The sequence below is a fragment of the Lytechinus variegatus genome, chromosome 3 (genome assembly GCF_018143015.1).
Source record: "Lytechinus variegatus isolate NC3 chromosome 3, Lvar_3.0, whole genome shotgun sequence".
Lineage (NCBI taxonomy): Eukaryota > Metazoa > Echinodermata > Echinoidea > Temnopleuroida > Toxopneustidae > Lytechinus > Lytechinus variegatus.
Window position 1 is genome coordinate 22,420,348 of NC_054742.1, and position 13,521 is coordinate 22,433,868.

The window sequence follows — 13,521 nt, forward strand, 5'->3', positions numbered from 1 at the left end:
GTTAATTTGCGTGATTTGTCACAAATCATCGAGTTTGCCTTGCCGAACACACCACGTTGACCAAACCTGATCTAAATATTTTCTACTCTACTTTGACAAGGCGATCGATCGTGATATTCAACCGGATTTCACAGAATCACTGAGGCCTGTACATCATCCGCGTTTACCAAAACAAGTAAATAATTTTATATTTTCGTCATCAGGCGCACGTCGAATTTATCGTGTTCTTGCGTTTATTAATGCAGAAAACTTTTTTTTTTTCTTAGGAGAATCAAATTCAGTGGTATCAGGAATCTGAAAATATGCAGAAAGGGTAGGTAATCCTGACATGTCTCGCAAATCCATGCTTGACATGAATGGACTTCCCAATACACCTATAATAGGATATCTGTCAGATTTAAAATGTCTACGCAGATAATGTTCAGTTCTAAATTACCCAGTAGAACCTAAACCGGTCGAGAATATTTTAATCTGGCACGATCAATTCAGCAATGGAAACATGGCTTAATCAATTTTAGCAACGAGTAATCGATCTGACGATTTTTTCCATCAGGATGAGTACCGACTGTCTAACAGATCAACTGAATTTAACCCAATCTGGATATTTTTACCATGTGGGTCTAGCTCGGCTAAGTTATCGCAGTCTTTGATCAACAACGGTCTCACTCTTTTCTCTCTTTAAAATTCAAGTGCAGTGTAGTGTCTTCACCACCCTATATCACCAACCATAAACATACACTCTAAAAGAATATTGGGTAAAAATGCCCCATGAGGGTTATGTGTCCAACCAACATTGGACATTTTTATTCATCAAATGTGCTGAAAATTTTGCCCATTCTAAAGTAATTGCTGCTTATTGTTTAACTTTATACTGGACAATATGCTTCCCGCATTGGGTAAAATGCTGTCCCAAATTGATTGGACACCTAATGACCCTCGTGCTTGTTAAAATTTTACCCAATACTTTTTTTACAGTGTTTACTTTTACAGTGTATAGCTGTTTTTAAGATTCCTACAATACTAACAACAAACTCTTTTCTACATCGAATAAAACATATACTGTACAGAAAATGCAGATTCTTTATCAGAAATAGGGAAGTATAATAATAACAAATATCAATGCTTATTAATATTGTATGCATATAAATTTTGCACAAGAGTATTGATTTCGTTGCTCAAAAGACTTCGACGCCCATGGTCACTATCTTTCAATACCTTTCTTTTTCCATATTATTCCAGTCGAGAAAAACAAAATAAAAGAGAAAAATATCAATGAAAATATTATATTTTAATAAATTTAGTATGTAGAATCTTGGAATAACAAAGACGAAGTCATAGTTTGCTGTTGAATATCAATCAATACGTTCAAATATTGATCAAAACAAGACAGCATAACGATAATTTGAATTAACTCATTGAATTATACACCAAACACCATACCATTGTACGATACATTATACTTCTTAATGATACGTGATAAAATAATATCGATTGAAATTTTCTCTTGATTTTCTTATAAAAAAAACACATTTCTAGAGTAAGGTAATACTATTTCCTGAATTTTGACAAAAGAGAGAGAAAAAAAGAAATATTGGGTTTGGATGCATTTGTTTCTTCATCTTACATGACTTGTATTAGTTCAAACAAAGATCAGGTCCTGTGGCTCCGGGCATGTGTCCTGTCAAAAAGATAATATATGGAAGCGTGTTATGCTTTATTCATTAATAGATATAGAAATAAAAAAATAGACCCACCCTCACCTTAAAAATAAAGAAAACAGAAGATGTTTTCCTCGTGACCGACAGGGGATCTGAAATGATGACAGATTATATCAATGGTGTTAAAACTGCCCCCTGTATTTTTAATACATGTTTATAGAAAGCGTGCTTTTTGATGATGATAGCCATTATTCATGACAAACACCATCCATCTTAACACCAATAGTAATAAAACTATTGATGGTTTGCACGAATCTGACTAGATGCCTCTGATACCATTACTGGATTCAGAAATTACACTTAACATTTGTGACCTCTCTATTTTGACAGATATGAATACTTAAAAGAAAAATAAAACACTAACTAGTTTTCGCAAATGCAACGGGGATGGATTCTAGAATATAGTAAATGCATTGAAAAAGCCCGTCAAATTGATTTCATTGATTTAATTTTTCACTTTGGACATGTTTGCGCTCAAGTACATAGCTCGGGTGGTAGGTATGCAGGATAGCATCTGTTCAAAATCTCGCAGATCGTCATGCAGTCTTTCTGATAAAAAATTAAAACAAAACTTGCAGGCTCTTTATTTACTACTTTGTTAACTTAATCTGGGGGAACAACGAAAACCCAAATAAATTTTACATCCTGTATGTATCCAATACTGATACTAAAATAGCATAACGCGTATACCAAATCTTGGGTTAATAAAAATCACCAGTTTGCCCTGCCTCATTGGATCATTACTATTATGGCTAATTCTGTCTGGTAGATGAAAAAAAATTTACGTCTATAAACTAGTTGCCATGATAAATCATAGGCTCCCTTTAAGTTATCATGCTAATAAATGGTGATAATGGTCACGTAACACTTTCTTCTCTAGTATTTGAAAGAATCATGCAAGCTCGTTTTTTTTTGGTTTAAGTTTAGTGAGTGTATTTATTTAGTTAGTTATTTTTAGATTACTGAGTTAAGAATAGATCAATGTTTAATATTAGTGGCGTAGCTAGGATTTTTATTTCCTGGGGGTCACTCGATGGTCCTTGCTTTTTCAAGGGGGCACCATTTTTCCGGTGTGTGTGTTATTTCACAAGGGCGGATCCGATTTTGGCCAATGGGGGACGGGGCCCGAAATCATCTTCACCTATATTTCCCCGATCAGTCACTTCCTAGTTTTATTCTTATAAAAATACATAAACATGAAATAATCTCATAAGCCTTATAAAAAGCGCGAGCGCGAAGCGCGAGCGATTTTTGTTTCACTTTCATGTATTTCGTCCTAAAAATTTGATATTCTGGGCAATGTATGATCCTGAACAGGATTCGTATGTAACTAGATGATTGCTGCGAACGCCAAGAGCGAGCAGAAATTCATATTAACTGTTCTAGCATTATCAAGAAGGGACCTGTTAAAGACTGCTTAAAGTTACCCACGAAGACGGTATATATTTCAATAATGCGAGTGCAAAGCACGAGCAATTTTTTTTTACATTCCGACCTAAAAAATTGCCATTCTAAGCACTCTTTGTATTAATTAATGGGATAGGTATGTAACTAAACATTGATGCAAGCGCGAAGCGCTAAAGGAACAAAATTGAGATTTTAGACCTAAAAGCAGGACACTCTATTCATATTTTGTAAATCATAAATAGGATATACTTAATTGGGTATCATTAATAATGCGATCGTGAAGCGTGAGCAGACAATTATTGATATTCTGATGTGAAACTAGATAAACATTTTAAATAAAGAACATGCAGGCTATCGCGCATATTTTAGATTTAGACCTAGAATCTGGGCATTCTAAATATATTTGTTTAATGGAACTATATGGAATACACGTAGACAATAGGAACTTGTCGAATCAAACAATGTGACCACGCAGCGTGAGCTTAAAATGCTGATATGTAGACCATAAAACGGACATTTTACAGAGCACTTAAATTTGTAAATGAAAAAAAATAATGAAAGCTCGATGTCCGAACTAAAATATGTTTTGTATATTGACCTCAAAACTTGCTCCATATTGAGCAAGATATATGAATCTCATCGAACAGGCAATTCTGGCGCGAAGCGCAAGCAAAAAAATTATATAGTAACATGAAAGATTTGGGTTTTTTTTTGGCAAGTCTTCCCCTCACTTCATTCACTGTTTTCCTCCTCTTGTTTTCCTCTTTTTTTCCTTTCTCCTTCTTTTCCCTTTTTTCTTTTCTTCTTTCTCCCTTTTTTTGCTCTGCCAATTTTTTTCGGGGGGCCGGCCCAGGCCCCCCCCCGCAGCTACGCCACTGATTAACCTACCATGGCTTGTAGAAGCTCGCTCGCAGATTTGTCGGTAGGTTTCAGTGTTTTTGATACTTGCAAAGGCTGGATTCCACCAAACGTTGAGGGAGCTATCCAATCGAGACATCATAGAACCACCTCCTTTGATACATGTAGTTATAGGCTGCCCAACCGTATCCAGCTCCGGATCATCGGCATACACATTGGTGTTCGCAAATCCTGCTACCACCTGATTAAAGATAATTTCAGGATAGGATTTATATCCACTCCTCCTTCGAATTTACGCCCGGTGTACTTGAAACATGATTTAGCATACTTAAGATTCTAATAATGATAACAATAATGATATTGTCAACAAGATATAAGCCTGTGAAATTACTCAATAATAAAGATTAATAAAGACAACATACTTTCTTGATGCAATGTATACAACCTTTTTAATAGTGTCATACAACATGTACACACTAAGAAATAGGGGTTTAAAGTTGAACCCTATGCGTTGGTACAATAGTAGCACTCTAAGGGGAGCTAATGAGAGTAATCATGCTCATTTGTGCACCCTTAAGGATTTAGTTTGAGTACAGAGATAAACAATGTAGGCCTAATGAAGGTACAAAATTGAACAATTCTTAACGTCACGTATTACGCACCTTAAAACATGAAAAGTACACCTTTAATATATCCTAAGCTGCCTTTCTTGGTGCAAATAATGATGATGATGATGATGATAATAATAATGATAATAATGATAAAGTGAATTTTTGCCTATTTTCTCACCTAGCGTACAAGATTACACCCGAAAAAGTGATAACAGTGATAACAATTTTAAGGGGTAAAACATTTTTATCGTGTATGTAGTATAAATGAAAGCGAGGGAGCAAAGCGACTCGAGATCTTTTGAATTATTGCAATCAAGTTGATCAAGACAAAGAAGGAAATATTTTACAAAAAAGCATAAAGAGTACGGTATATAATATGCAAATGTCATGATGAGTGCGACGTACTGTCGTGATCACTTTAATTTCTTTAATTATATCTAAGGTTCAAACTATTTTGTACTTCGACTTACTTCATTTGCGATTATCCCGGCTTTAAGAGCCTCCCTGGTCGGATAATGCCTCACTTGACTCGTCGCAAGTGGAGCACCCTATACAGCAAACATAAAATTGGTTTCAAAATAAAATTATCTGATTTAAATATATACCACTTAATTGTTACCTTGATCTGGCTTTATACTGCAATTAGGTCTTGAAGAGTACAGTAATTTTACAGTGATAATGCGTGATACTGAATGACCGGTAATAAAAGTACAGATTTAATAACTAAGTATTCTTTCGTCGGAAATCATGTAGAAAGAGGCATCATTATAAAGTATACCCTGACAATAGCTTATAATTCTTTAAGCATAAACTTAAAAAGAACGATTTCACAATATTTTTTTATATAAATTTAGTTATCAAGTCCTTTCTACAATGTTCAGTACTATTGTGTCTCATAGACCTCACAATATAAATTATATTTTTTTAAAGGCCCGAAAAAACTATATTATAAAATATCATAATCATATTTGTAGATTGAAATCTTTCTACAATCTTCGATATAATATATATTATGTACCACTGACCTTCTTTTCTGGTTTTGTACAAGAAGAAATAGAATAATGTTTATAAGACAAACATGATAATATTTGTATTCCAAAATCTCGTATCAAAATATAATTGGACCTACAATCTTCAATCGGTTTCCCTGAATAACTCCTCTTTCTATCTCCCCCCCCCCCCTCTTTCTCACTTTTTTTCCTTTCTGTGTTCCTTTCTCCATCTCTTGATTCTATTATACCACCCTTCTTAACCCTCTTTCACACAGTCACATTTGCCTTTAATCGATTATGATCTAATTCCACAATCTTATACATAATCTTCAGAAGATATGAACCTCTTCTACAAAGCCACAATCACGATCGCTCTCAATGTCACTCTCTAATTCAGTTTTCCCTCTCTTTTATTTTCTACGCTCTCATTTTCATTTACTACCCCCCCCCCCTCCTCTATATATATCTCTCTCCCTTTCTCAACCAACACAACCCCCCTAATCTCTCTCTCTCTCTCTCTCTCCTTTCTATCTTTCTTGCACCTTTATCTTTGGAAGATCTTACTTTTTTAATTGTTCTCCTCCAAGCTTGTTTGTGTCTGAAACTTAGATGCTTTATTCTTAATCCATGATTATGATGCTGTTGTACGATAGGACTTGCTCAGCAGTACTTATCTGTTTAACCCTAATCGCGCTATACGCCCCACCCCTCTGACTCTCTTTCCCTCTCTCCTTCTCTTGGTCCATCTTCCCTAAACCCTGACATTTCCCTTGTCGACCACTCTCCATCCAATAATACCTGTATTGCGTCGGCGTTACGAGCCAAGCAATATTCATCGGACGCCCATCCATCCACGAAACCAATTATCTGATTTGATGGGATATTAGTGGGATTAAAACCGCCTGGATTGGAAGGTCTGACGTAAAAGATCCCACTTAGACCAACGCGGAACTCGTCTGAGAATTGCACGGTGAGGGCCCGCTCGTAGGTATTAAACCATCCTAGAAGTGAAAAAACCCAAGGTGAAAATTAGACAATGCTTGTAATTAGTTTCACAAACAATAACTAATATCAGACTCGGTGTGTATCCGGGTATGTACAACGGATGAAAATGCTGTGCTGAAAATACATTGGTTTACGTCATTACGTTTTGGCCCAACAATGTTTACAATAATCATAACAATATATAAAAACAAAATATTGATCCATGCACTTTAAGACTATTTGCACTTTTCTGAAAAACGAGGAATTTGAAATAAACATAAAAAAATAATCCACGTAAATGAATATTGAATTCTCTCCCCGAAAAAACGACAAATTCTGAGTCTCACCAGTACAGGCATCATACCAGCGCGCCATAAGTCCAAAGCCACCACGAGAACGTTGACCAGCTTCAGAATCCCAACAATTCTCGTAAACATCCCAGATGAGCCGACAATCCTTATTTGCTGCTGCGCAAACTGCGTAGATGAAAAAAAAATAAGTTAAAAGTTATTTTTGCTACGGTGACAAAGTAGATGATTTCTGTCTATAGATCAGTCCTCGTTAATAACTACTGATACGATGACCAGTAGCGGACCGTGACCTGGAGGAGACAAAGCATTGGGGGGCACTGCATTGTTTGTGAACAATGCCGTGCCCCCCCATGCTTTGTCTCCTCGGGGTCACCGTCCGCCACTGACGATGACAAACCAGGTATAAACCAAACCTAATACATATTTATATAAATCATGCTGATGATAAACGACATCGTGTCTGAGGGTTAATACAGATAGTTGTACTCCAGAAAAGAAGATTTAAATCAAAACATAGATTGTACCACTTTCATGACAACATAATTATGTAATTTTAATATGCGGTCATATTCTCTGAATATATAAGGGAAAGTTAGATCATCAACAATTATTCTATGGGTTGCCCTTTTGAAGATATTTTTTCACAGAAGATAGTTACCTGCATCTACGATATCAACATGGAAGCCACGAAGTGTTCCAGTAAGATCATCACTGTGAATAAAGAAAAAAGACCAGACGGTATCAGAAAATAACAAAAGAAAACACTAATAACGATGACTAAAAAAGGCTTCAATCATGTTGGTAGCGGGGTAGGTAAGTCAAAAGGGAAACAATTAGATAGCAGCTCTTGACATCTTGCATCCGTACAAGTTGCTTCAAAGCCCCTGGTTATATTTGGTTTGGGCTGACTCCCTATTCCATCTCATTTCTACTGTCACATTATTTAATTATGGTTTATTATGTGGCGGTCATGGGCCACTTTTCATCATTTCATAATGGCAAATCAAGCCTAAAAAACAATCTAAAAATGTCTGGGTCCATAAAAACTTGTGGCTCATAATACGTTTCTGAACTATATTCCCATCGAGTGCTTGATATGATGTATAAATTATGTATATCATATGTGGGTCTTCAATTTATACTTGGCCTATATCATGTATATATTATCATTGTACTCTTCTTTTCACCGTAAAGTTTAATCATCATAATGTTTTAATTGAATGGATTCATAGATCAAAGTACGTACATGTATTCGATATTCGTCCCGTCATGCCCAATGGCGAAAGTCCAGATATCTCCAGAAATAGAGACTGAAGTATCTAAAAAAAGTATCACAAATGAAGTCATGGAGACTATCAAAGCATTTTAATCTCCCATTACCTCATCCCCAAATGCATTGTCTCTCTTTCTCTCCTCCTCTCTAGCTCTTTTTCTCTCCTTTTCTCTCTCTCATCCTCTATTTTTTTTCTAGCATTCTTCTTTTCTTCTTGAGTTTAATAGTTCATGATGATACATTTAAACATTTGCTTCAAAAAACTTTCATGATATGCTAATATTTTGTCCGGGATATTTTTGCCATGATATATATTTATTCACAATTTATCTCTATCATCAGTATCATCATTACCATCATCATTATAGTACCTTTCCTTCTATCCTTATTTATCTTTTCAATCTTCTGATTCATTGATCCCAATGCTAATCGATTTAATTCATTACGTAGTCAGCATTATGGAATGAATTATTTACCTACGTCGAAATAATACTTTCAGCTGGAAATATGTGTACACATAAATGAAACTGCAAGGTGTCTATTGTAAAGTATTTGCTCTAATAACCACCAATACACCCATATGGCTCAAACTCCCCACCCACACATGTATTATTGACTGTACATAAAGAAGTATACGTTGTAACGAAGCAACAATAAAAGAGACATTTCGATAACCTTAATGAGCAGAATAAGTAAACATATCATGCGAGCTAATATTATTTTTTGATAAACCGATCTGCGAAGCGCAAGGGGAATTTTTAGCTTGATATGGTGACCTGAACAGACTTTTGTACATATTCATGCATACTTATCTCAGTACAAAAAAAAATGTGAGCGCAAAGCGCAAGCTAAAAGTTGTTGTTATATCAAGGACTACATCGGGACATGTAGAGCAGTTTCTTTTTGAGTATCTTACAAAATAGACTAATTAAAGTGCGATGCAGGATCTTAACTATTTCTTTTATATTGACTAGCAAGCCATTTAATCATTATGATAATACGGGTAATGTGAGCGCGAAGCGCAAGCAGAATGTTTATTTTGATATAGTGACCTGAAAAGGCCTAAATGCTTGTCATTTGCTAATTTACCCCTTTCTTTCATTTTTGTTCACCTTTCCTCCTTTTATTTTTCCTTCCTGTTTTTCATTTTTTTATCGCTACCTTTCCTCTTCTTCTTCTTCTTCTGCTATTCTTTGTCTTATTTTTCCTCATTTTTGTGTGTACTTTCTCCCTTTGAGTCTATTTTTGTCGAGATCATAAATCTTAGTAAAAACATTAGAGTTGGGTTATATACCGACGCAAAATCAACCAATGTAATGCTTTATGAAATCTTTTGAGAAAATTTTAGCTATTGTGAAAAGCATGAATTATTGTATTTAATGGGAGTAAATGAATTTCTGAATATATGCATGTTTCATCACATTTATTCACTGATCATACTCCAACTCTGGTAACCGCTCATTTAGCTTACTTCTTTGACAACATTTTCACACAATGTAATACCTCGGAGAAATATTAAAAGTGCAAGAATTTTTGAAATAAGGTATCATTTGAAAAGTAAACATGGTAAAGAAAGTATATTTTAAAAGTATATTTGAAGCTGCTGGTGACGAGAAAAACACTTGGAAAAACAAACAAAGTGCTTGATGAGAGTGTAAGAGAAAAGGTATACTACCAAGCTCTGTTCTTTCCAATAGTGTAACAGTTAATGGGAAAGATCCGATGTTCAATACTTTTAATATATTTTTTGTAAACATGGGCTAAGAATTATCTTCCTCCTTTACAAACAATTGAGATTTTATGCAATATGTAATAAAAAAAAAGTTTTTTAAAGTTTGAAAATGGCAAGAGTCCTGTTTCGATTGGGTTTGTAGTGGATTGATGAAGGCTGTTATAATAAACTGGGTTTCAAAAGAAACTGGCCAAAATTTACAAGGGCACTTCACTAATTCCACTCAGTCAAGATTAATATTGTTACACAGGCTAGCTTTAATAACCTTTGCTAAGTACGTGTCAATAATCAAGAGGTTGGTTCAATAACAGAGAGGCTATAATAATGATAAAATCATAATGATAATAATAATAACATTTTATCCACCCAGATGAGCCACTTCAGTAGAGCAGGTAGACAAGGAAATTACTCTACCAGTGGGCCCTGCATAACATAATAATGTTCATATTACCCTACTTGCTAAATGCATGGAGTATATCCAATCTAAATGCTGAGCGCCAAGCAAGAAGGCAGAAGGTCCCATTTTTATAAACCTTTGGAATGACTCGGCCGAGGATCGAACCCACGACCTCCGGTTCATGAGGCATGAGGCGGACGCTCTACCACTAAGCCACCATGCCTGGCTATAGCCCCTTCCATCAGTGGTTTCATCATAAAAAGTCACAAAATGGCAAAAGAAAGACAAATTACCAATAAGATGGGACTAAACAAAACATTCCAGCCCAAAGGACGATGTATAAATATATAGGCCCATATTTGCCCTCATTTTGTTTTTCAAACATTCTAGAAAATGTGTGTATAAGTTTTTGGATGAGTGCAACATTAATACCCCCAAACAATCGGTTTTCGAGGGGGAACTCCACATCTTTTGTCTTAATTTACACATTAAGTATTGAATTCCTTTGATAATTAAAAAAATTATGATTAGACATTTGCATATCTTAGGCATTTGATTCTCCTGATCACACAATTTTATTGAAAAATTAAAATCACGGATTTATTTATTTATTGGTTTTCTTTATTCTATACTGCAGGCTAGGCCTGTCCAGTAATGCAAAACTGCTTTCCAAAGGCGCCATGCAGTTTAACAAATAACTAAACATTACAGCAATTTAATGTATGTAACATACGGTATAGTAAAAACAGAATACATTATATACACATAGAGTGAATCAACAATTATCATGGAATCGTTACTTCTACATCATGTTATTCAGTGTAATTACATGTATGACAGTCAGAATTGTAATGACTTAGCGTGTTTTTGATGCATGGAGGGACGTGCATTTTTATACACAAGGGAGAGAGAATTCGATAAGACGGCAGCAACATATTCAACAGATTTTTAATCCATCCTCGGGTAGGGTATTTGAAGGAGACATTGTTCAGAATATCGTGGTTCATATTAAAGTTACATTACGTTTGCAGATAAGTGGTCCCAAATAGGCTGGGGCTAAGTCATTTTGTATTTTGAAAGCAAGAATATAAACTTGTAATGGAGAGGTTTAAAACTTATTTGGATAATCGGAAGCAATATGAAGTATTAGATGAATCTAAATCTCAGAAAGAGAATGTAGGTTGTAGAGTGCCCCAGTGTTCAATTTTAGGGTCGCTTTTATTTCTTTCATAAAATACGTATATTTCCAATGGAGATGCGATTTAGGGGTTTATGTATCACCAAGCCATGACAAGTCTTCAATGTACATTTTAATACTCAATTAAGAAATAAATTAAAATTAATGATCAGATCACACAGGCAACATTTCTAGATGCCTTAATTGACAATAAGCTTACATGGAAAGAGCACATTGGTGTGATCTGTAACAAAGTAGCTAAACGTGCTGGTGTATATATTTTAAAGACTGAAATTTCTCCCTACAGAGACCTGAATATAATGCCTAAGTTTTAACCCACTTATATTATTTTATCATCATACGAACAAGTTCCAAAATACAATACGAACTTTTACACATAGGCCATATCTTGCCCATACTATGCCTCTCTGTCATTGCATGAACATTCTGAGAAGTAATATATTTATCAGAGAACAAGATTTATGTACTTATGATATAAAAAAATCCTACAAAATACTACTTTACAATTGAATAAAGATATTACTGACAATTTTAAATTGAATAAAGATGTTGCTGACATCAAATCAGATTTTCAGATAAAATATTTACATTCCGTTAATAGTAAAAACATAAATTTCTCACAGTAATACATTTTCCAGGGCTTCTTAAATGTGGAATGTTATACTGTTAGAGATAAAACTAAATTAAACTAAACTAAACTAAATAGTTTCCAAAGGAAAATGAAATTTTACTTGCTTTAAAAGTATTCACAGGTACAATAATTCATACTCAATAAAATATATGTGAGCCAGTGCGAGTGTGGGATGGTGTGTGTGGATGAGAGCGTATGAGTATATATGCGTGTGAGTCGTAAAAAGGATGTGTTTAAACTTGATGATTATGTACCTCACTTTTTATCTATTTGTTTAAATCGGTGATAATTTATTTAATATACATGATTTGGTATATATGTTGGAGCTTGACCTTTACATAAGACTCGGCCTTTCTGTCACTTCTTATATTTTCATTTCTGTAGAGTAAAAGTACATATTTCTTCACTCTTCTTTTTCTTTTGTTTGCTCGCTTCTATCATATAATATTTGTATCATATTTTGATAATTTTTTCTTACTTTGCTGTTTTCTATAAAATAAGTAAATAAATGAACTGAACTGAAAATAATATTGGAATTGAATCCTAGGGGATTGATTCCAAAATTAATCTAGAAATCCTATAGAAGTCCTAAACTTTATCAAATTTGCCTGACAGCCAACAAGCTAAGATCTGACCTGAAAAGGAATAAATAACGACTTACCTCCCTGTCCTGTACCATCCTGATTGATGATAATATTAGGTACTGATCGATCGTCACCACCACCACCACTACCACCACTAGTTCTCCCAAGGCTTATCGCAGCGATGACAAGAGCGACGAATCCAACGATTAGACCCACAACGAGAACGAAGATGAGTAATGGTGACGAATTCGAGTCATTTCTTTTGGGCTCGGGTGGGATGACGGCTCTGACATCAGAAACACTGCTCAGCTCAACATCTTTGCTCGACATGTTTATTTCATATAATCAGCACTCTTTACCGTCTGAAAATAGGTATTTGTCTCAAAGAGTCTTTAGGGGGTAAAAGTCTGACACTAAAATTATCAAACAGCACAGTGAGATGATACATGCATTAATGTGGTGTTATTCACCAGTTGAACACACCCACCTGTGCACTTGTTTTCGTCAGAGATCACAGATATTGTTCCCTATCGCTCCATTGCAAAGTTTGAATTAGCTTTTCAAAGTTTTGGTGTTCAGTTGAGCGAAACATAAGTATTCTAGACGAAATATGACGACAAAGATTTTATACCATATTATTGGGAGTAGGCTATTTTTGACTCTATAGCAAAATGGCTCAAATGATGTTGTACACACTATTCGGATATCTTTTTCCTTATTTGAATAATTTTGCTCTGCCACAATTATAAAATAATTATATCTAAGTACATATTGGTACATAGATGAATACGGGATAGTACAGTACATTGTTGTCAATATATTGCC

The 13,521-nt window shown here is 34.8% G+C and overlaps 1 protein-coding gene across 1 annotated transcript; it reads right to left on the reverse strand.

Annotated features, from left to right (window-relative positions):
• Nucleotides 1–829: 829 nt before the first annotated feature.
• LOC121410515 lies at nucleotides 830–13,247 on the reverse strand. The gene is made up of 8 exons (XM_041602664.1): nucleotides 12,774–13,247; nucleotides 8,128–8,200; nucleotides 7,540–7,592; nucleotides 6,918–7,046; nucleotides 6,385–6,587; nucleotides 5,065–5,142; nucleotides 4,014–4,224; nucleotides 830–1,678 (listed from the first exon to the last, which is right to left on the reverse strand). The coding sequence occupies exons 1-8, from the start codon at nucleotides 13,024–13,026 to the stop codon at nucleotides 1,635–1,637; spliced, it is 1,044 nt and encodes a 347-aa protein (XP_041458598.1). The 5' UTR covers nucleotides 13,027–13,247; the 3' UTR covers nucleotides 830–1,634.
• Nucleotides 13,248–13,521: the final 274 nt, after the last annotated feature.